The sequence below is a fragment of the Phocoena phocoena genome, chromosome 4 (genome assembly GCF_963924675.1).
Source record: "Phocoena phocoena chromosome 4, mPhoPho1.1, whole genome shotgun sequence".
Taxonomy (NCBI): Eukaryota; Metazoa; Chordata; class Mammalia; order Artiodactyla; family Phocoenidae; genus Phocoena; species Phocoena phocoena.
Window position 1 is genome coordinate 100932802 of NC_089222.1, and position 23806 is coordinate 100956607.

At 36.9% G+C, this 23806-nt stretch overlaps 1 protein-coding gene across 1 annotated transcript in view; it reads right to left on the bottom strand.

Annotated features, from left to right (window-relative positions):
• The window catches only part of EPHA6 (EPH receptor A6), an 862400-nt gene that overhangs the window by 265261 nt on the left and 573333 nt on the right, over window positions 1–23806 (bottom strand). Inside the window, exons 8-9 of the mRNA XM_065876020.1 lie at window positions 3938–4046; window positions 1132–1202 (exon numbers count right to left, since the gene is read on the bottom strand). Of these exons, the coding sequence (XP_065732092.1) occupies window positions 1132–1202; window positions 3938–4046 (180 nt within the window). The remainder of the gene's footprint in view (window positions 1–1131; window positions 1203–3937; window positions 4047–23806) is intronic.

A 23806-nucleotide genomic window follows, 5' to 3' on the forward strand; every position in this document is an offset into this window, starting at 1 on the left:
TCTTAGGGTTGCTCAGCTTAAGTCATCGGTCCAGGTGTCTAGATCCAGGTTTCTGCCTCTGTCTACATTACTTTCAGCTCATCCTTTGCCTGGTATCAGCTGTCTCGGCTCTCCCTTCTCTGCCAGAGCAGTGAGCCTCAAACTCTTTGTGAAAAGAACCACCTAGGAGAGCTTCCTGAAAATGTTTATGTCTTAGCCCTACCCTGGACCTTCTGAGTCTGAACTTTGGTGAGTAAGGGTGAAACATTCTAATGCAGCTTGTCCTCAGACCTCTCTCTGAGAAATCACATGAGCCTTAAAAATAGCCCTAAAGCATCCCTCTAGTTTATAATTTCCTCACTTAAATCCTTTCCGTTAGCTGGAGGGTAATATAGATCGAAAAGTCCCTTATAACTTGAGCTCAATTTGAAATAGAAGATGAGTTTAAATAGTTAAACGACTTGCCTCACATATTATCTCTATACTGTGGTTAATTAGAGAACATCCCTTTCTTGTTAATTCAGCGTCTCGTGCCAGAGAATCTGTCTTGACAAAGTAGTTTGCAATTTGGAGGTGGAGGTGAAGGTGGGTGTTGGGGAGGAGATGGTGGCAATTATCAAACCAACTATAGTGGTAATTATAGCTTGCTTGGGAAGAGATCCTTCAAATGAATATAACCTTGTAGTCAGCTCCAGGATTTCATACATATTCTAAGAGTTAAAGAGCTGATTTTCTTTTTTAGTGTTAATGAATTGTAAATTGATTTGTTATATGTTAAATGACAATCCCTGTAAGAGGGAGTAAGAATTCCTTAATATTTCTATGGCTAATGCTCCACTAAATAAAACCAACTAATGTATTGGAGCCATTGTGAATGGTAAATAACTAGATATAATCAGTCATCTTGTATTTTTAGCATATTCAGTCTGTTGTGTTTTCCAGCAAGCAGAATTAGGAAAAAGGTAATATCATTTAATGAGAAGCAGGTGCAATTTCTACCAGCAAACCTAGAAACCAGATGAAAAGTCTTAATGCTGAAAGGTTGGAACTGAATTTCTTTGGCTTTCACAATTCATGCATACAAGTTTAAAATGAACTCTTGAAGTGCTGGAACAGTAGAAAATCATGGAATACAGTCACTGAACTACTTACAATGCCCATTCTGTAAGTCCTTTCTTCTCTTCTCTTCTGACTTCATTTTGGCCTTTATATACCATTGACATCTTTTAAAAAGGTAAACAGAATCTTATTTTAGTAATTATGCAGGATAAGAACCAATATTAATTAAAATACTTATCATCCATAGGCAAAAGTTATAAAGACCACTTTTAAGAACATATTTATAACATATGAAAATACTCCATAGAAGGTTTTTTTTTAAATACATCAAAATTAGCCCCAGATAGGAATAAAATACTCTCAAGTGGATTGACTGATCCAAATGATAGGAAGCTTAGGAAATATTTAATAACAAGCAATAACCATCATGCCTTTCCTTACATGGTCTCTAATAGCTAGAGTCGATGAAATGCATTAAAAGTCACAATGGAAAAATTGTTTTTGATTCAGAATCTCAGAAATTTAGACAACTGTCTTCCAGTTTCAGTGCTAAACCGCATTTTTTTTTTTTTTAATATTAGAAATGTGGTGGAGGCATGTTCTGTGCTTTCTCGGAAGAATCACGCTCTGAAGAACAGGCAGGTGCTTATCTCCTATGACTTCTTCAACATGAAAAATTCGGCAACATCCATATTATCTAACAGCTCATCAAGTTGCTAATTCCAAATGGTTAAACAGAACACATCTGTGGTGCACAACCCAATCTTTCAGTGTGAATTTGGTCTCAGATCCTATGACAAATTGCATATTTATTCAGAAACGTCTTACAATTTTCATAGAATAATTTCCAGTGAATGCTCCCTTAGCATAGTGCTTAAAAGATGCTCCAGAATGAATTATTTTATCTTATGTAATTGAACTTGTTTTTTTCCAGTATGTAGAATGTTAAGGCAGTTTCCGATGTCATATAAATTGGCAAACATGGAAATTGTACTAAATTATTTTCAACTTTCAATTTTTTTGGTTATTATTAAATCTTTTTAAAAATGGTATTCAAATTCTGCTTCAGGAATCCCAAATAAAGATAGCAGTCGAGCCCAAATCTCAGGTTTATTAGGCCAATTTTATTTAGCCTACAATGACTGTAAAGTCTTCTTTTGTCATATTTATGTGTAAAGGCAGTATTTTCTGATATTTTAATGAAATGTTTTTCTACATGTGTATGTGCTATTTAAATCACTGTTTGCTGAAATACTCTGTGAGGAAATAAGGCCTTAGCTCATGTTCTACAAATACATAAAATATAACTTAAAAATCAGAACCAATTTTGCTACATGTTGAATCACTATTAAATAAAATAGGATTTGAATCAATTTCCATTATGAACTTAGAGGCATTCTTTAAAATTGACAATAAATATGACACTGCTATTAAAATGAACTCTGAGACACTATTAATTGCAAGAGTCATGCTATGTCTATTAATACACCTGAAAATTTTAAGTGAACATAGGGGTAAATGTACCCCTTTTACAATTAATTTTATAAAGAAGCCACCATTTCAACTTAACCACATTAGAATATCCTCGTGTTTCTTTGTTCCTTGATAAATCCTATAAAGTGGATTTGTTATAACTAAATCTGATACACTCTTAACAGGTAGCAGTTACATTTCCTCAGGGACCCACACTTGATAAGTGTCTAAGTAATTGTCAATTTATTGATACATACTTCTAGTCTGCTGTCAAAGTTTCAGATATTTTTTCATATATGCATATTCTCTATAATTCTGTAATGATTTTTAACAAAATATTGGTATGTAAGAGTTTTAAAAATGAATAAAACAAAGGGTGTTCATAGTTGCTGAACTACTGGCTCTGAAGGTAATTTCTGGGCATCATCAAATAATCAGGGTTTCCCAGCAGAGCTGGTGTACTTTAGCTGGAGTCAGTAAGGTTGTGTATTGTTTCACTGGCATTCTTATTACAGTTTTAAATCATGACACTGATATTTTGCTGTATCAGGAAAACTCTCAAGGTATTTTGTGCCACTATTGATAATCTAGATGGAATATTTTCCCTTTGTAGGAGTGAAAATATGATCTGAAGACTTCACAATTTCTGACAAAAGTCTGGGCCAAATATCAAGGGCTCAATAAGAAATGACACTTATTCTTTTAAATAATTTCATACACACTTTCTTCATTCACATCTCTGCATTGTCAGTAACTGGTTCATGGAAACAATCTAATATGTTTAAAAATCAATAAAGCATTTTAATGCTTTGTGATACCAAACTGTGTAAAAATAGAAATCTAAGGTTTAGATGGATGAAGCACTTTGACCAGCTAGTTGGGATTCAAGTCTAGGTCTTTTGCTACATTAAATTTATTGTTATTTTAAATTTTCATCCATATTACTCTTAGGTAGAAAAATAACGATTTATACAACCATTAATATAGTTCTAATATAGATCCTTTCAATATTTAATGGATAGAATAAAACATTTCTATAATATTAAGTTTATAAAGCATTTTATATATATTGTTCAGTTTCTCTGTTGAATTATATTTTTTTTCCAAGCAAAATCCCTTTAATGGTATAATTTGATTGTAGTAAAGGAAAAACCCAGACGTAACTTATTAAGTAGGATTTTATCACTCATTGTTTTCAAAGCGTTTTTATCAAGTCTTCAGTTGCTTCCATATTCAGGGAACTGTTGACAGAGAACTTGCCATGGTGGTTCTATTGCCACATAGAGTTCACTGTCAGAGTGGAATCTGCCTTGACCCCTTTTTCTCACATGTATACTTTGCTAAGTTTAAAAGCCCCTGAACGCACAGTGTGTAAGAAGAATGGCTATTTACAAATCTTGGAAATACTCTGGTATAATTCAGTTACCTTCCAGTGATTAGGAAGAACAAAGTAAGAATGACGAGGAGAGTGAATCCTCCCACTGCCGCGGTGGCTATCACAAGAATCTGCCCCTGTTCCGCTGCCATGTCAGAAGCTGAAACACAGGTACAATATTAGCCTTTCCCTGGGTGACGTTTCACTACCAAATTGTTTTACAACTTAGTATATGCTTGAAAATATGGTAATGCATACCAAAAAATCCCACCACATTCGCCCTCTATTTGACACACAAGATGCAAACCCCAAATGAGGGCTGAAGACTGAGGTCATAACCTACCGCATAACCCTTTCTTCTTTTTTGCAAAAATACCAAGAAAGCAGATGGATTCCTGGTACCCCTCATTTTAAGATTAAGTAGGTTTTGCAAAATTAAATCAGCAGACGCACTAAAGGATTTTGTTTATATAATTGCTAAGTTATTTACTTGAACAATTTTGCCAACTGTTGGGCTACACCCTGCAGGCCTGCAAACCTTGTAAATGCCCAGCTGAGAGACAAAAGAAAGAGCCAGAAGACAGTGACAGAGACAGCGATGGTTTATTGGTTAGGGATTCTTACAAGTCTGTAAGTCCTGGAGCGACACCCCATCGTGGACAGCAGAGAGCAGGCAGGACACTGTAGCAGCCTTCACTATAGAGGCGGGGTGGTGCTACAATTTATAGGGGGAATTGACTTCAGGTTGGCTCATCAGTTACCAGGGAAACCAGCAGCTGGTACAGGTGGCAAGCATGTAGGCAGTTACTGATTAAACCCTATAATTAAGAGGATTGTATAGTCATGTGAGTAGGGTGTAGGTGAAGCATGGGCTGGTCTAGCAGTGGGTGGACAGAGAGTAAGAGGAGAGCCATCTTGAGTGGCCTGACCATCCACCAACAGACCAGGCTTTACAGACTGTTTTGATGTCTGTTTTCACAAAGTGAAAAGGCTATTATTGCACAATTTAAGAACAAACTTCTTTATATTTCAAAGAACTTAATTCAAACATCAAAGTTATGAATTCCCACCTCTAGAGCACAAGGGTATACATAGTAGTTGCTTAGATGTTTGACTATCAGTCATTAAAAAAATGACATTTAAAAGCTTCCTTGTTTCAGGAAAAGTATAGATTATGTATGATAACAGCATATTACTTCTCTCATTTACAAAACTGTATCAAAACTGCAAGCGCTGCATGTTTCACTAACCTTCCAGGAATCTTTTAAAATATCTTAGTTCAATTAATTCATTAGCACTTTTCCTTCTCTGTATTACTGAAGTTTTAATGAGATGCAATTTTATTGAATGGCATATGGGTAATTGCTTAATAATAGAAGTAAGGAAACTGAAGCTCAGTGAAGTTAAAGAACTTGATCCACCTCACACATGACTATCACCAGAATTCAGGCTTTACATATTTGTTTCATTTCTCCTTCCTATGCTATAACTTGCAATAATAATTCAGTTAATTATCAATATTCTAAAACATTAAATCAATCAGTGCCTCCAATATCCCTTAACTTAAATAAAGCTTGATTTTTATTTAGATTACTATAAAAAATGATTAATCAGTTGAAAGCAGCGAACTGAATCAAAGAAAGAATATAACTGAAAAGCAAACTGCTTAATTCTCTACCATAATAATTTAAATTTATTAAACCTGGGTACTTTCCGTAGAAGTAGATCTTTTTCTGGGAATCAAGTACGGGGTAAACTATGTGCAAATCATAGCCAGAGTAATAACTTTCTCATAAAAATGACATATCTACTAGAGAATATCTAAACCTTAAATGCTATTGTTGAGTCAGTAAGAAACCAGTTAAGCATTTAGGAGGCTTTTTAAGAAATATAAATGTAAATAAAAACAAAAGTCAGTTATGTTCAGGTTTTAGCAAGAAATTTACTAAACCTTGGAATTAGACCTTAGTCACTATGATTTTTTTTTCTTTTTTTTTTTTTTGCGGTACGCAGGCCTCTCACTGTTATGGCCTCTCCCGTCGCGGAGCACAGGCTCTAGACGCGCAGGCTCAGCGGCCATGGCTCACGGGCCCAGCCGCTCTGCAGCATGTGGGATCTTCCCGGACCGGGGCACGAACCCGTGTCCCCTACATCGGCAGGCGGACTCTCACCCACTGCGCCACCAGGGAAGCCCAGTCACTATGATTTAATCAAGATATTTTCAGGCAATCTATTTCAGTGTTGAGTTGTAGCACACAATCTGTGTAGAGACAAGTTAAACAGTTGAATCTTATCCAATAAATAACGTACTGAAGGTATTTTATTAGGTCCTCACCGGATTTCCTAATCTTCAAAATAACACTGATACCATGGGAATTAATGTGTGCTTTAAAATGTCACATTTTCTCATTGAAAATTATTGAATAACAAATTGTAAGGAGTAGATGTTATAGAAAACATTAACTTTTTGAAGATAAAGGAGGTAGCATTTAAAAAGAAAACATTATTTACTTACCAACTGGTGTATTTGTAAAATATATAGTTCAAGAGTTTTAAACCTAGAGCATGTATTTTCATGGTAGCCAGTTAGCAAGTGATTTATTGACACCATGTATTCAAAGTTCAGATGGTGGAGATGATTATGTAATTGGGTACCTTTGGAAAATCAGATTACCTCATTATAGAAAATTGTGTTGTTTAATTTAAATAATTGCTCAGTAAAATGCCAGTACTACTAATATATCTTCTTTTTCACCCTTGTGATTACATATTTATGAACTTTGCTTCAATTAAGACTTTAATAGGATAACAGTATTAAGATGTGACACTTTGAAAGATGTATATTTCTGCATAATTGTTTCTTAAACATCTGTATTAGGAATTCTAAACACTCCTCTGTGGAGAATATTATATATATATATGTATATATATATATATATATATTTGAAAATAACTCATTTGAAAATAAGAGTATATAATGTGATGTACTATTATACTGATAGTAAAATTCTCTGGATGATGGGGCTGGGTTGATTGTGAAAACATTATGAATCTCATCATCATCATCAACAATAGTCATATGTACTCAATAGTAAACTATCCTCTAGCAGTATGCTTAGTGTTTCAAATTCATTATCAAATTTATCTGCACAACATCTTAATAGGTAGGTACTATTATTATTCCTAGTTTAAGTGGTTATATTACTTGCCTAAGGTCACACGACTTGTTGGGTCACAGGCCACCCAACCCTGATTTATCAATCTCCAAGTCCATACTATTGCCACTATTTTGCACCACCATTTACACTAACAGAACAACTGGCTTGGGGCTCTTCTGTGTGTTCTAGAACCATCATAGCCTTGCTTGACCTTGGTTTTATGTCTGTAAAAATGAGAATGTTCAATTAAATATTCTTAACACAATCCTTCAGAGCAATTTTACTCTGATATTGTGTTATTCACTAAGGCTGCAATCAAATACTGGGAAGAACAAGATTTGCCATATGGAAATAAGAGGAATTCATAGGACCCGTGCTTCAGCTCTTGGTCTGGATAGGGATAATTTCTGCCTTTTTATCGTATTAATGTAGCCAAACACAGGTCTCTGACTTTATCTCAGGATAAAGTCCAAAGCCCTTAACTTTGTTAACAAGGCTCTCTACAAATGGCTCTAGCATATATCTCCAGATTCATCTCTCATCATTCTCTAACCATGCTAAATTTCTGCCAGTTCCTTCAATGCGCTGGACTTTCATGGTCAATTCCTAATCAATCCTCTTACATGAACATCACATCATTTTCTGGTTGTTTAGATTTTGTTAGGTCCCTAGATATATGTTCCCATAGACCCTTGGACTACTTTTATCCATAAATTTCTATCATGTTTTACTGAAATTACCTTTTTTTGGTAATCTTTCTATTAGATTGCAAATTCTATTGCAGGGACTTTATTCACTATAGTATCTATAATATGTTGAATGAAGACACCCTTTCCTCCTCCCTCTCCCCCAAAAGGAATTTGTAGGTGTAACTGAGGACCTCAATCATCCTGGATCAACTGGGTGGGCCCAAATCCATGAAAAGGGTCCTTATAAGAGACAGGAGAAGAGAAAATAAAGAGGAGAAGGCCAGAAACAGAGACTAGAGTTATGCAGCCACAAGCCAAGGAATGCCTGGAGCCACCAGACAGTGGGAGAGGCAAGGAAGGCTTCTCTCCTAGAGCCTTAGGGGAGAGTATGCTTCTGCTTCTGGCTTCCATAACTGTGAGAGAACAAATTTGGTGTTTTAAGCCACTATGTGCGGTAATTTGTTATGGTAACCCTAGGAAACTAATACAGTATTTGACCTACAGAGTTTGATACATGGTAGTAGCTCAATAAATATTTGTTTGTGTGAATGGTTTGAATGATTGTGTGCATTGGATGATTCCCGTATAAAACACGTCAGATTAACCTAGGGTAATCCATATTCTTGCCTTCCACTTGATATGTAGAGATTTACCTTGAAGGTAGTAACGTTATGTATATGAAGTAAGTCTATCCAACACTATTTTAATCAGAGGACTCTAATTATTCTGTATTATTGGAGATAATGCTTCCTGGAAGGCAGGGACTACTAGAAAGAACAGACTTCTACATTTGATCAGGTTGAGTAGATTAAGTTTATAAATGTGAATCCAAGGTTAAGAATTTATTAGTTCATTCAATAAATGTTTATTGAGCACCTATTACATGGCAGGCACTGAGACGGACTCTAGGGATACAGTGGTAAACAATAAAGACTGTCCTCCTGGATTTACCGTCCAGTGGGGAAGATAAACAATGAGCAAATAATTATGAGTCTACGAACTGTTACAAAAGAGAAACTGTAAGGTGCTCTGGAAGAGAATAAACAGCCTTTGACGGTGAGTCAGCAGAGTGGGAGTTTGGAAATATGATGTGTTGGAAGAAGGAGGAGGAGGGGAAGGAAAAGGAATAGGAGGAGGGAGACAGTGAGGAGTTGTTCCTTGTTTAGAGGTCTCAAAGACTTGATTAATGTAAACAGACACTTCGACAAATAAACCATAAAATCATCTACCGAGTGGATTCCATAAAAATAAGTATAGCTACAAATTCCTCTGTTGTGAAAACTTGTCTATAGTACCACCTATTCATGTTTTCAATCCTGAGAAGAAGCTTGCTTATTTCTAATTAGTTTTGTAGGAGAAATGTGTATACAGAGCAAACCTGTCCTTCAGAGGTAACACAATAAGAAACACAATAATCTATGGTAAGAAATAAAATTCAATTGTGACTAGGTGATTGGGAATATTCCTTTGCTTAATGGAATGAGGTTGTAGTCTTAGAAAAAGATAAGTATATTAAAATGATATATTTCATTCTATGGTTTGGAAAGAAGCATACTTCCTTAAGAGGAAGAAATTACCCCAAAAGAGTTGCAAATTTGTTATTGAGCAAGGACTTAGTACCTACCCAATGCCTGGCATAAGTCAGGATGACATTATTAAATGAGGTTTGCTTTAGATATTGCTATTTAAAGAGAAAAAAGTGAAGTTCTTTACTTGGAATCCAAATACTTAAAAAAAATAGATTTCATGTCTTAAGGAAAGTATGAGGGAAAAGCAATTTGGCTATTTTTAACCAAAGAATTTTCTTCTATGGAGGCATGTGATTTTGTCTCTCTGTAATCAAGATTATTCTAGTTTATATTTACATTTCAAAGTAAAATCTGTTATTTGTATTCTGTGTCATTTTCTATGCAATAGCTTTTTAAAGTTAACTCTTTTCTGTTTTAACATCTTTTTAAAGTTACGGAAGACAACATTTACATGATTTTTTTGAATAAAGCATTTCTCAAAATGTTGCCCAGTGAAATAAATTTGTTTCATATTCACGTTTTATTTATGACTCCCAATTTTAGATGAAATGTCAAAATTTCAAATACTATTATCTCAACACTTTACCAAATGATTTTTTTTTTTTTTTTTTTTTTTTTTTGCAGTGCGCGGGCCTCTCACTGTCGTGGCCTCTCCCGTTGCAGAGCACAGGCTCCGGACGCGCAGGCTCAGTGGCCATGGCTCACGGGCCCAGCCGCTCCGCGGCACGTGGGATCTTCCCGGACCGGGGCACGAACCCGTGTCCCCTGCATCGGCAGGCGGACTCTCAACCACTGCGCCACCAGGGAAGCCCACCAAATGATTTTTTTAAACACAGCAGAAATCTCAACAAAGTAATGTATGGAGAGCACCCATTAAATTAACCTTAAGGTTTGTTGACGATCGATTCAGGAAATCCTTAGCATTATTTTTTTTCAGGAAAAAAATTCCCCTCTCAGGGTATATATTGCAGTCAGGATTGGTTTAACCTTATGAAATGAGGCATATATATATATATAAAGACATAGCAATATACAATGGAGACTCATGAGTCTGTAAAATCTCACCACTGTATGGTCATGTAGACATAAGAGTGTGAGATAGCAATGAAAACTGAACAAATAGTTCTCCTAGATGAAGATAATCTTGTGATTTTGTAGATGGTGTTATTCTCTTGGCCACCTGGACTTGAAGCATGAGGTCATCTTTGATTTTACCTTTCCCTATAACTCCAGGTCCAAAGTCAAATTATTATTATGTCTTGTGTTATCTTGTTTTTATTACCACTGGTACTGCCTCTAAGACTTCAGCCTCACGTGATTAAGCTACTTTTATAATTTTCTATTAGACTGCCTTTCCACAGTGTCTCTTCCTAATCCAACCCACATTATGTGGCCAGATAATTATACTTCAAAATAATACTTAAAAATACTCAGCAAATAAAATGATTTAAAAATTAAAAAAAAAACCAAAAAAACCTCAGACTTTCCTCTTGCCTAGACAGTAAAATCCTCCCATTGCAGTAAGTATACCATTCTTAGAGATGTCCAAGACTGAAACTTTGGACTCAGCCCTCACATAATGCAGGCAGATCATCAATCCTGTCATTCTTACATTTTAAAGTATTTTTTAATTCATTCCCATTCCCTCCTATCCTCACAGCTATTTTCTTAGTTCAGATACTCATCTTATCACATGTATTTGAATTCAGCTAGATGGCAAGTTCAATTATGTGGAATGTGGTGGAGCACTGGCAAACAAGACAGACGTAAAGAGCCTCTGAAGAAACATCTGACAGATGTTCACATACTAATGAACGCAGAGTTTACTCATAAAGCAGCTTCAGTGCCTCACACTCTTACTTCAGACATGTTTATTGATTTCCAAGTTCACAAAGCAGATACCTGAAGAGAGGGAATTGAATGGAAGTGCACACTGCTAGGCTGACTGACAGAACAACTGGGAAAACTGAAAATCTGACATAAAATTCCAAAATATATACTACTCCAGAGGCAGGAGTTGAGGATCAAACAGCCCTATAAAATTCAAGGAGCACCAAAGGACTCACTATATTAGAACTCAATACATTAACACGATCATTCAAGGTCCATTAAAAAATGCTGAGATATGTTCAAGATATTTTATATAAAAGGACAGGAGTTTGTGGATGCATTATTAGAAAAATATTCAAAATATTTAAAAATTATAAAAATAATACTTTAAAGACCAAACCTCTGTCTGAAAACTTCAACTATCAAAAATGATTCAATTTCTGAAGATTTCCATTTTTTGGCCCATTTCAACTATGTCATAAGCTTCTTGAGGGCAGAAATAATATCATTCTCCTTTCTGTATCACATGGGATTAGCACAGTGCCTTACACAGTATAGGGATTAATAAATGCATATTTTCATGAAGAAGAGATAAAGAACACATTCTAGATGTAAGGATTAAACATCGCTGACTATAAAAAGTTTTCATGTATGATTTGTTTGGTAATATTAATGTTAAAAATGTCCTAGTGACACAAAAAATTCCCCTACACTTTTGTATTTTGGCATTTAATATGTTCAAAGATAAATTAATAGAAAATAGTGTGAATAAACTTCTTTATTCAAATATCCTAGGGTTTGAATGAAGTAGCTATTTAGAGGAAGAGGTATTGCCTGAGATTGTACTAACATGTTCCTTTTATATTCATTCAACATTTGGTGCCATCTACCAAAAGGAAAAATATCCCTAAGACTGGTATACGAGAGAGAGAGAGAGATAGATAGAGAGAGAGAGAGAAAATAGCAAGAAACTCTCTGACACACTCTAGGAAGCCAGTTACTGAATTCTCTTCTCAGCTGGATGGAAACAAACCTCATGAATCATTTCTGTTGAAGTAAAGACCCTTAGCTGGGATTACACTTTTTCAGAAAATTATTTCACATGCGTGCTTTCCTCCACTGCTCTGTCATTTCTCCAGAAACAATGCAATTCAGTACTTCAAAGTGTGGCTACATTGGGACACAGAAGACTTCAAGATTCACTCTTCTTGATGACCATAATTTACTTGTCAGATAAAAATGCCAAATGACACAGGGATAATTGGAAAATGTGAATGTGGTACAACCTGATGGAGAGGCAGAAGCAGAGGCAGGTAGTGCAGCAAGATGAAACACTTGTCTTTTTCTTTTTTTAAAGAGATTTTTGTCTGCATTAATAAATGGTCAACATGCCTTGCTACAGGTAGGCTTCATGCGACAAATATCAAAGAACAAAGAAAAGAGATTGAGGCATTTAAACACCTGGAACTATGGTTAACATTCTAAATGTCACAAATTTAATTTGTAATTATCTATATTTCATATAGTTACTGGCAGTTGAGATAGATCTTTGATAACATTTTTTTTTGCAATTGAAATACTCATGTTGCCAAAGTACACATTTCATCATTTTCTTTAAAGATCCAGTGTACAACAGAATTTCCTTACAAATTTCACAGATTCCCTGGAATACTGATCTGGAACCTATTATGTTCAATTTCAAACACTATTCAACAAGTATCATAATAATAATAGTGGATATTTACATATTGGTAGGCATATATATGCACTTGAGGTTATAGCTTTTAATATAAAGGTTAGTGTGGTTTGAGGTTAAGTAGGTTTGTAATTAAATGTATAGAGATCACAAATTTCATAGGCTTATAAAATAAAGGATTTATTTAGGATCTGTTTTTCATAAAAATATTTAAAGAAAAAATCCTGATAAGAAACAGATTGACTACTTAGAAAAAGTTGTATAGATTTTCTTGAGGAAATCCTCTTCACTGATGCATTATTCATTCAAAAACAATAAAATGTGGCACATATATACAATGGAATATTACTCAGCCATAAAAAGAAATGAAATTGAGCTATTTGTAATGAGGTGGATAGACCTAGAGTCTGTCATACAGAGTGAAGTAAGTCAGAAAGAGAAAGACAAATACCGTATGCTAACACATATATATGGAATCTAAGAAAAAAAAAAAAGGTCATGAAGAACCTAGGGGCTAGACAGGAATAAAGACACAGACCTACTAGAGAATGGACTTGAGGATATGGGGAGCGGGAAGGTTAAGCTATGACAAAGCAAGAGAGAGGCATGGACATATATACACTACCAAACGTAAGGTAGATAGCTAGTGGGAAGCAGCTGCATAGCACAGGGAGATCAGCTCAGTGCTTTGTGACAGCCTGGAGGGATGGAATAGGGAGGGTGGGAGGGAGGGAGATGCAAGAGGGAAGAGATATGGGAACACATGTATATGTATAACTGATTCACTTTGTTATAAAGCAGAAACTAACACACCATTGTAAAGCAATTATACTCCAATAAAGATGTAAAAAAAGTAAAAAAATAAAAATATACTTTAAATATTTAACAAAACATTTAAATAAACCTAAAACAACTTTAATTTTTAAATTTTAATTAAATATATCAAGTATTAGTTTATACAAATAAAACTATTTACAATTCCAAAAAAAAACCCCAACAAAAATATTAATCATTTAGAATGTGCTAAACACTATGATATAAGGATTGGGGAGACAAAGAAAACTAAAGCATATTTTCCTGTCTTCATAGTAGTTTCTCTTTAGCAAAGGGGTTACAGATGTAAGCCTTAATTGTAATATAATAAAATTGTTGCTAAAATGGAGGTACATGTGAAGGTAATAAGGGAAGAGTAGGAGAGTAATAACCTCGATGGGAAGAAGTGAACGAAGGTTTATAAAGGAGGTGATTCCTAAGGTAAACCTAGAATGATTAGAATAAATTTGCAAGTCACCAAGGTGATGAGTAGATATTGGGACATTCTAGTTTGAAGAAATGACCTCATATATATGGAGACACAAAATAGCTCACCATCTTGAGTTGCTGTTTCTGTGTACTTTGTGATGTCTGAGACACAGATCAAAAGGCTGAATAGGAGGTTGGAGAGAGAGAGGCAAGGGATGGATCATGACAATTTAAATTGACATCACGCTTATGTTTTTCTCAGGCTACCATTCATACTCAGGTTCAGAGGTAGAGTTGATGGAGATGTGAGTTTCATCAGAATTGCCATTTTTACTGGAGATATAAACTCATGTATATATATAGGAAGGACTTGCCTGAAGATAAATCCAACAGAGAAGAAAGCAGAACTGAGACCAAGAAAGTATTGAGAACATAGTTGGAGAGCCTGGATTTGGCCTGAATCTCATGCTACTCCTTGACTTTGGTTACAGAAAGCAATAAAGTCCCACTTTTTATTAAGCTAGTTGGCGTTTTGTTACTTGAAACTTATAGTCCTATTTAATATAATGAACCAAAGGGGAAAGAATTTGGTTGTATTTTTCCACATGCATATCCTAATATGAGGGGATGGGAGGGTAAGTGGGTCTTTATATTTCCAAACTTAGGTACTAACAATTTCTCATTGTTTATTATGTTGCTTGAGCTGGATGTTTTCTATCTCCACTTACTATTTTTTAAAAAAAGTTTAATGTTGAACACAGCCTCCTGAGTATGTTTGTCCCCACAATGAGATGGATAGGATAGGAAGGATAAGGTGAAATGGGATGGGGTGTGGTTACCGACCTTTGTTATACAAAGAATATCAAATGCTCTGCCTGAAGAGATTCCTTTTTTTTTTTTCTTTAATAGACAGAGTCAGGGGGAAATCAGTCCTGTCTAGCGTATATTTAGTGGATCTCATGCACTGATTTAATAAAAATTGCACGGATGTAAAAACAAACAAACCCAAAATAAAAACAAATGAACTGACATTTCTGGCAAGTTTAGCGTGACAGCATGTTAAAATCAGATTGTGGAAGAATCTGCCCAATTTAAACCCATCTAATTATAAACTCATTACTACCAAATCTGGAGCTAAACAAATTCCTGTGGAAGACCTTTACTTAATTTTCTCAGTTAATGATAAAGCAGATGTGAGGCTACAGTTGTCCCTTATATGGCTTCAGTAGTAGTATTTGTGAAAGCACAGAAACCAGCAATGTTGGGGTGGGAGTGTAATTTCTCTGTTTTATGAACACAAGCACGGTGTCCCAAGTAATTTAGATCCCAGACATCTAACAGGAACCTGTTACCCCTTAAGCCAGAACTCATTCATTTGATCATCCCCTGAAAGCGAATAAGTTGTAGGGCAAGTTTTTGGATCATTGTTTGAAACTGTTTGAAGCCTGTTCTGAATAACACCAAACTATTTACCTCAACTTTTAACCAATCACTATAATTGGTTCTGGAAAGATTCAAGGAGAATCAACCCTATTTTAAAAAGGGCCAACCTATAGTCCTACAAAACTATGGCTCGATTCAATTTTCTCAGAGTCCCTCACTTATTTATGTTAATTGCTTTCCCTTAACCTATGAGTGAGGTCTCCAAGTTAAATATTTTGTATTAGAAGCAAGAGGGTTTTGGGCACAGTATTACTCTACTATTTAATGTTATTAGTTTCAAGAAAATAAGGCTGTTTGCTTTGCATATATATCTTCCACTAAATTTTTAATTCATTGCCTAGAGGATCAAGTTAACTTAAAACTGAGGCTTAGTATTAAGATTCCAAAAAAAATGAGAGTAAACGCCACTCTAAAAGAACGGTGAGCTAACAGGGAAAATTTTCCTGACATACCCATTCACAATTTCATGTAATATAAACAGGCATTGTGTTTTATTTATTCACCTTTTAAACCAATATCTTCACAATTTGATACCGATTGCAGACAAACTGCATATGTGCCATCTTGGTAGACAGAAAGATAAACCTCTTCCTACATGTTGATGATATGGGTTTCATTTTCAACAACTAGAACTGATTTCTGGATACAAATAATTCAGCCATTCTACTGCTTCAGAAAGAATTGTATAATCATCAACTTTATCAAAACTAAAATCATTTTCTTTGGCAGACAAAAGGCAGTTGATCAAAACTCTACAAACTAGACAACCTATTCCATTTTGTACAACATACTTTTTCCATGGCTTATCCTGGAAAGCATGCTGCAGAGCTGTGCAGCTCGATATATAACTTTTTCCATGGGAGCAGTCCTCCTTGGGCTTCTTTTTGATGAATTGGAACACTTGCTTTGAAAATTTTCCAGGCCAGAATAATCTTTTTTTTCCACAGTACCCTGTGGTGTGGAACTCCAGGCTTTTGACTGAGAGTACGTTTAATTGTGGGAGCAGATCCAAATCTGCTTCCAAAGAACAATCTTTGCTTTGCCTGAAGCCCGTTTCAGTGCAAATGTGGGGAGATTTTATTTTTGCATGAGCAAAAATATTGGTTGGGCATCTTGGTTTTAATAGCAGAAAGATTTCTGCATCTTCTTCATCTTATTTTTAAAGCACTTGCACCATCCCTCAATACAAAAATAGAGAATTCACATTCTAAGCACTCATTAAAGACTAACCTTAAAATTCTTAGTAAGCATCTCTTAGGATATCTCTTCAGCTCTGTCTCTGTAAACTGCCTCTACCCCAGGGTAGGGCTTTGGAAGACTGTTCTCTCTGTCTCTGGCCCCCAGACAGGAATTGGATTAGGGATGGAGATCTGACTCAAACTGGGCCACTCACAGTCTCTCTTCCAGGAATTTGGGATTAGGATTCACAGTGTTTAGCAATTTTGATCTATGATTGAAATGAAGCAGACATGTGAGTTTGCAAATCATGGGGCAGATAGATATCCTTTCCTAAATGAACACAGATTCAGGGAAAAATAATCTTTCGAGAAAGAAATAGAGATGAGTGGCTGTGTAGAACAAGAAAAAGACTGGCTGCTTTCATTTCAAGAGTCTTCCGATTTCTTGTTTCAGTCCTTTTTGAAGCCTAGGTTTACTTCCCATGTTTCCACTGTAGTCCTGTCTGGGATATTCTTGTATCTCTTTTTCCTTAACTTAGCTCATGGTATACCACCATGGAAAAACCACCTTCAATCAGTGACACTTTACCTCCGTCAGGTCTTCTGTCAAAGGTTGTGGTCAGAAAACACCACATGAAACAAACTTCTTCATTTGGTGAAAAAGCTCTGCTTGAGGCCATTATCCTCAATGCCCTCCATACATATTTCCTATAGCATTTGTGCTTCATATTATAAGAGAGTGATCACTTCTCTATTCTCTGGCTGCTGCCAGAAATCTCGGAGGCAGAGATGGTGCACACATGCATCTCTAGTAATAATTATCAAAACAAGACTTTGTTCCTTCTTGTTTTTATGGATCTAATTTTCTACTTCTAGTTCTAAGTTATGAAACATTTTGTACATGTGTCTTAAACTGCCTGGAATGTTTTTAGGGAGAAGAGAATTGCAAGTGAAAGAATCAACAATCCTCTGTTTAGTTAATCAAGCTTTCTGAGAAAGCATCCCCATAAAAATTAAGGGCAATTTAGATACGTTAGCATATATGTGGGAAAAGCATTCAGCAAGCATTCAGTTTTCTCCCTAAAACATGAAATGTGACTATAATTCTCTCTTAACTCTAATAATTGATACTAATGATTTAGATTAGTTATATATATGCTTGGGTGTGTTCTGTTAAACAATATTCTTGATTGAGTAATTCTAGATGATTAACAAAAGGTGTAACAGAGGTCACTTCTATCCCCTTTAAAACACATGAGAAGAATTTCTAAATTCCATATACTTACTAGATTGACTGATTCATGTGTTAAGTACTTTTTCCCCCCTGGCAATGGAGGTGCTCATATAAAAACTCAAGTGAGTTTTTCTTTTTTTTTTTTTTTCCGGTACGCGGGCCTCTCACTGTTGTGGTCTCTCCCGTTGCGGAGCACAGGCTCTGGACGCGCAGGCTCAGCGGCCATGGCTCACGGGCCCAGCTGCTCCACTGCATGTGGGATCTTCCCGGACCAGGGCACGAACCCGTGTCCCCTGCATCGGCAGGCGGACTCTCAACCACTGCGCCACCAGGGAAGCTCTTTCTTTTTTTTTTAAATGTAAGTCTTTTAAAAAAATGTTTTTCGTTCTTTTATTTATGCATTTATTTTTGGCTGCGTTGGGTCTTCGTTGCTGCGCTCAGGCTTTCTCTAGTTGCGGCAAGCGGGGGCTACTCTTCGTTGTGGTGCGCGGGTTTCTCATTGCGGTGGCTTCTCTTGTTGCAGAGCACGGACTTCAGGTGCGCAGGCTTCAGCAGTTGCGGCATACAGGCTTAGCTGTTCTGCAGCATGTGGGATCTTCCCGGACCAGGGCTCGAACCCATGTCCCCGGCGTTGGCAGGCGGATTCTTAACCACTGCACCACCAGGGAAGCCCAAGTGAGTTTTTCTACACCGCTTCTCTTCTGAAGATTGACAGAAAGTATTCTTCTCATTGCTTTTATTTTACATACTGAGTTTTGGCATTCTTCACCTGTCCTAATCCCCCAATTTCCACAGTATAAGCTATTGGAAGTCTGAAGCTAAGGTTGCATATGAGACTCCCTCAAATATCTTCCCAGTCATGGACTAAGTAAGATGCCCCTTCTCTCCTTATGTATGCAAGTTCTAAGGACTTAGAGGTCTCTGGATGTCACAGATCAATGCAAAGATAGTATTACCCTATCAACTTCCTATTTACTCACTTGTGGCTTTCATTTTCTGTAAATACTAAAGTATTTATCTTAAGCAGTAAGAACACTGGGGAAAATGGTGACAGAGACAGTTTCACGTGAAGTTTGTTTTTTAAATAAAAACTTGTTAAATTTATATTGCCCGCTTCTATTAATAATCTCAAGGGTAGGGTAGAGTCTAATCATGAATGATATATTTTTATAATCCATAAAACTATTGCTGAATTCAAGTAAATAGCAAATGTAAAGGTACATAACTTAAAAGAAAATCACCATGAGTGTTAACTGGGTATCTTAACTGCATGTTTATGTTTAATACAATTTGAAATCTATCAGCACAGTGGACAGTTAAGAAGAGAGAGGGAAAATGACAAAAATACAGCTAGCTAGCTATAAAAAGATGCAGCTCCTAAGACAGATAAAAACAAACAGTGAGAAGTGGGTCTCTAATGGACAGAAATTAGCTGTCAACAATTTAGAAGGATTCAAAAGGCATTTTGAGTTGCAGTACAGAAAATGACAGAAGAAAGAATGTGCTAAGGGCAGTTAGATCACCCTAAGGCTCCTTGGTGTGTTTCCACTTGGTGCTCTGTCTGCCAGGCAACACAGGTTTATTTGGAAAAGAATGGAGTATCCCTCTTTCCAGTCATCATGCAAGTAAAAATGTGATTTTATAAAAGTTCAAAAATTCTCAAACCTGCATCTATTCCATAATTTGAAAAAGTAAAATCCTTCCTCAAATAGGATATATTCTATGCTTATTACTTATAGAAGTAATAGAATAACTAATACCTATTCTGAGTCAAAATATAGTTTTCAGTATAAAGATAAATGTGATTTTCTGTGGGTTGCTTATTCTTTTGCAAGGAAATCAGTTGTTCAGTTATTTATTTAATTTTAAAATTTTATACTGGGGTAGGTGGCTATGGGTACATAAATCATGTCATTTCTACTTGAAAACTGAAGAGGATTCCACAGAGGGTAACCTAAGGGAGGTTTCTTGCCAGAATTACATTCTTTTTATTCCTTCTTAATTTTTTTTCTATTTTTTTTTTTTTTTTTTGGAGATGAGTGGCAGCTGATTCACAGCACAGGCTCATTCAAAAATTCATATTGGACTCAGTGAAGGAGTCCCCTTCAGAGGAAGGGTAGTAATTATTATAATAACTAACACTTTTAAAGTGCTTACGTATGTAATCCACAGTTCTAAACACTTCACATGTATCAACCTATTTAATCTTCAAAACAATCATATGAGACAGTAGTATTATTAGCTTCACTTTATAATTGGAGAAACTATGACACAGAGAGGTTAAGTAACCTGTCCATGGTTATGCAGATAGAAGTGGCAGAACCAGATTTAAATACAGATAGTCTAGTTCTAGAGTTTGACCTAACCATTATGCTATACTGTCTGTTGGCGTTAAGACTTTTTGTAATTTAAGTATTTAAAAGAAAGGTGGCCCAACCCATAAATAATTTGATTACCATTGGAACAGGAGAAACAGTGGTTCTGGGTCCACAAGATAATGTTGTTGGAATGGAACTGATGGAGGCTCCCTGACTTGCCTCCTATGCTGGCTAAGATCCGGTATCTCCCAAGTTCAAGTGTGGAGCTTCCTTGGCTGAATCCAGTTCTTCAGTGCGTAACCCCTGGAAAGTCAGCTCATCTTGGGGAATCTCACTCATGCTTATATGTCACCTATAAAAATTAAACAAAAGCTAACACTAAGACTAGCCAACTGGTCTCAAGGGTTAGCTAATGGGCATGAAAAATAAATGTCAGAGGGAGAAATCAGAGAATGACTTGATTGCCATTGTAAAATGTCTACATGCAAGAAGATAATAAAGAATAATGTTTTGTTTCATTTTTTGAATGAATTAATTTTCTTTTTTTTTTTTTTTGGCTGCACTGTGTGGCACATGGAACTTCCCTGACCAGGGATCGAACCCATGCTCCCCCTGCAGTGGAAGTGTGGAGTCTTAACCACTGGACCACCAGGGATGTCCTTGTTTTGTTTTTTAAATACAGTTTTGAATTTGCTAGAATGGAATGTTAGAGTTGAAAATTAATACCAATAAAATCAGTATTAATAACCAATACTTACTGAGCTCTAACCACATGAGTGCTGGATAGTCTGCTAAGCACACACACTGAGTCACTGCATACTCAGAACAACACTAGAAAGTAGGTGGTATTTTCTCCATTTTCCAGATGTAGAAACTGAGGCACAGGGAGGTTAACTGACTTGCCCAAGGTCTGATATCTAGAAAGTGATAAAGATCTAAGTCCAGGGTTCAATACAAAGCTTGAGCTCTTTTTAAAAAAATTGATTAATTAAAAAAATTAAAAAAAAATTTTGGCCGTGCCCCGTGGCTTGTGGAACTTTAGTTCCCTGAGCAGGGATTGAACCTGGGCCCTCAGCAGTGAGTGTGGGGAAAAGCTTAAGCGTTTAACCAAAATTCTTCTCTACTGCTTCTTTAGTTGTCTATTTGTGAAATAGCTGCCAAATTGAATTGCTCGAATCAGTTGCTATCATAAAAAATTTCCTTGTTCTTTATGCTTTCCTTTATGCTTGTTCTTTATATCTCTCTTCTTCAAGACCAAGGGCAAGGCCCTTCTCTATGAAGGATTATACATTTTATTTATTTCTGGCTACGTTGGGTCTTCGTTGCTGTGCACAAGCTCTCTCTAGTTGCGGTGAACTGGGGTTACTCTTCGTTGTGGTGCGCGGGCTTCTCATTGCGGTGGCTTCTCCTGTTGCAGAGAGCAGGGTCTAGGCGCGCGGGCTTCAGTAGCGGTGGCTCACGGGCTCAGCAGCTGTGGCGCACGGGATTTATTTGCTCTGCAGCATGTGGGATCTTCCCGGACCAGGGATCGAACCCGTGTCCCCTGCACTGGCAGGCGGATTCTTAACCACTGAGCCACCAGGGGAGTCCCCCAAATTAGGATTATAGTGAGAGTTAACATTTCACAACCACAGGAGGAGGGAGGCACTCCCTAACCTCCCCTCAGCTTTACTTTCCTTCAGAGCACTTATCATCTGTCTTAGATGGAGTTTCCTGGGATGCAGACTCTGCAGTGGGGCTCTGCATGCTATAGGTTTACTGAAGAGTGACCTCAGTACGGACACATGGGGCAGTGAGGGAAGCAGAAATGGGAAAATGGAGTAGCTGAACTGCGATGTGGTGGCTACAAACACCTCAGCCGACCTCAGGGAGTTCTGGAGCCGACTTGGCCCTTCACAGTTGTCCTGAATTGAAGTGATGGGACTAATCTTTGTGCCTCTCATTGATCGGTCTTGAATTCTGACTGCCCCTGGGGAGAGGAGATGTCTCTGGGGCATTCAACCTCTTTTGGACAGAGGCAATGTTGGGAAAGGAATTCAGCTGTGAGTCTTCAGCAAGCAGCGTTCCCATGAACTTAAGGGATAAATGCCTGGGTCCTGAAGGGGAGATTGAGGCAACACACCTTAGATCTGCATCACTTGACATTCTAAATATCTTACTTATTGCCTGTTTATTGTCTCTCTCCTCTCTAGAATGTAAGCTGTGGAACAGCAGGGATCTCAGTCTGTTTCTGTTGTATCCCTAGCATGTAGAATAGTACTTAGTAAAGAATACAGAATGGGTTCTCACAGATATTTGCTGAATGAATCAGTGTACAAACAAATGAATACATTTCTAGTTTCCTGATGAGAAAACTAAAGCCCTCCTTAGGTACTAATACCTAGGGAGTAGCAGAGCTTAGATGCTGATCCAGACTGGTCTGGAGTGGAGAAATCCTCATAAGCCAAGTCCTATGTTGCCTACCTGAATGTATCATTTTCCTTTACCAATTAGAACAAACAACCAAGTAACCTAGCCTGGGACGAGTCAGTGACACATTTATGTGGCACATTAGTCTTGGCGTCTAACTTTGCTTTGCTAACATATCACCTTTACCTCTATGATATCTAGATTCATGAAGTTTCCCAGACAACTTAATTTCCACGACTTTTTCAATATCCAGGACTGACCAATTTTCGCTGAAGGTTTGGCATGGGGTGGCTCAGCTCCAGTTTTCTCAAGAGGCTCTGGTGAGCAGGTCATAATTCACTGTGTCTTGAAAGTCCAGAGACCGAATATGAATTGTCAAGGAGAAATATGCAGGCTTACACGCTGGCAGAGAGCAAGCATGTGTTAGAATTTAAATTGATAATTCCCAGCGTTCCAGCGCCTTCTGTAGGTGAATTCTTAAGGCTAAAATAGTCTCTGAGGAATTTGGAAGTTATGACAGCTATAGGTGTGACAATGAAAAAGATATTTGGAAGGATTTATTTTTAGTGTGGATAAAATGAAGGTGAGGAAATAATTAGATGTGTTAGCAATGGTTCCAGGAAAGTCCATTATGGAAAGCTTGCTCTGACTGCCTTGCCTGTCTCCAAAACTACAAGTAACTGGAAGAAAAATAAAAACTCAGGAAGGTTTTAGCTTCAGTAGCAAGGTAAGGGATGGCATGGTATGGCCCCTGCCTATGAATCCAGCCCCTTAGCCTGTATTTCCTGTACCAAGATTATCACCCCCATCATTCCTTACTCCTATCCTTGTACCCTCTGATGAAACTGCTGGCTCTCTAATTAGAGTGTGCATCAGAAATACTTGGAGTGCTTGTAAAAACAGAATGCTGGGTCCCACCCCTAGACCCCAGAGTTTCTGATTCAGGAAGTCTGAGGTGGGGTCTGAAAATTTGCATTTCTAACATGTTCCCAGGTGTTGCTGGATGCTTCTGGTGCAGGGTTCACATTTTGAGAACCACAGTCCTAGGCATATTGAAATTCTTTCAGTTATTAGAAAGTTCCATATTCTTTCATCTCTACCTGCACACACGAGAGACTCCCCAACCCTCTTATCCCACTCTCCATCCCGATCATTTTCACAGCCAAGTTTTATTTAACTTTAAAGTCTCCTTCA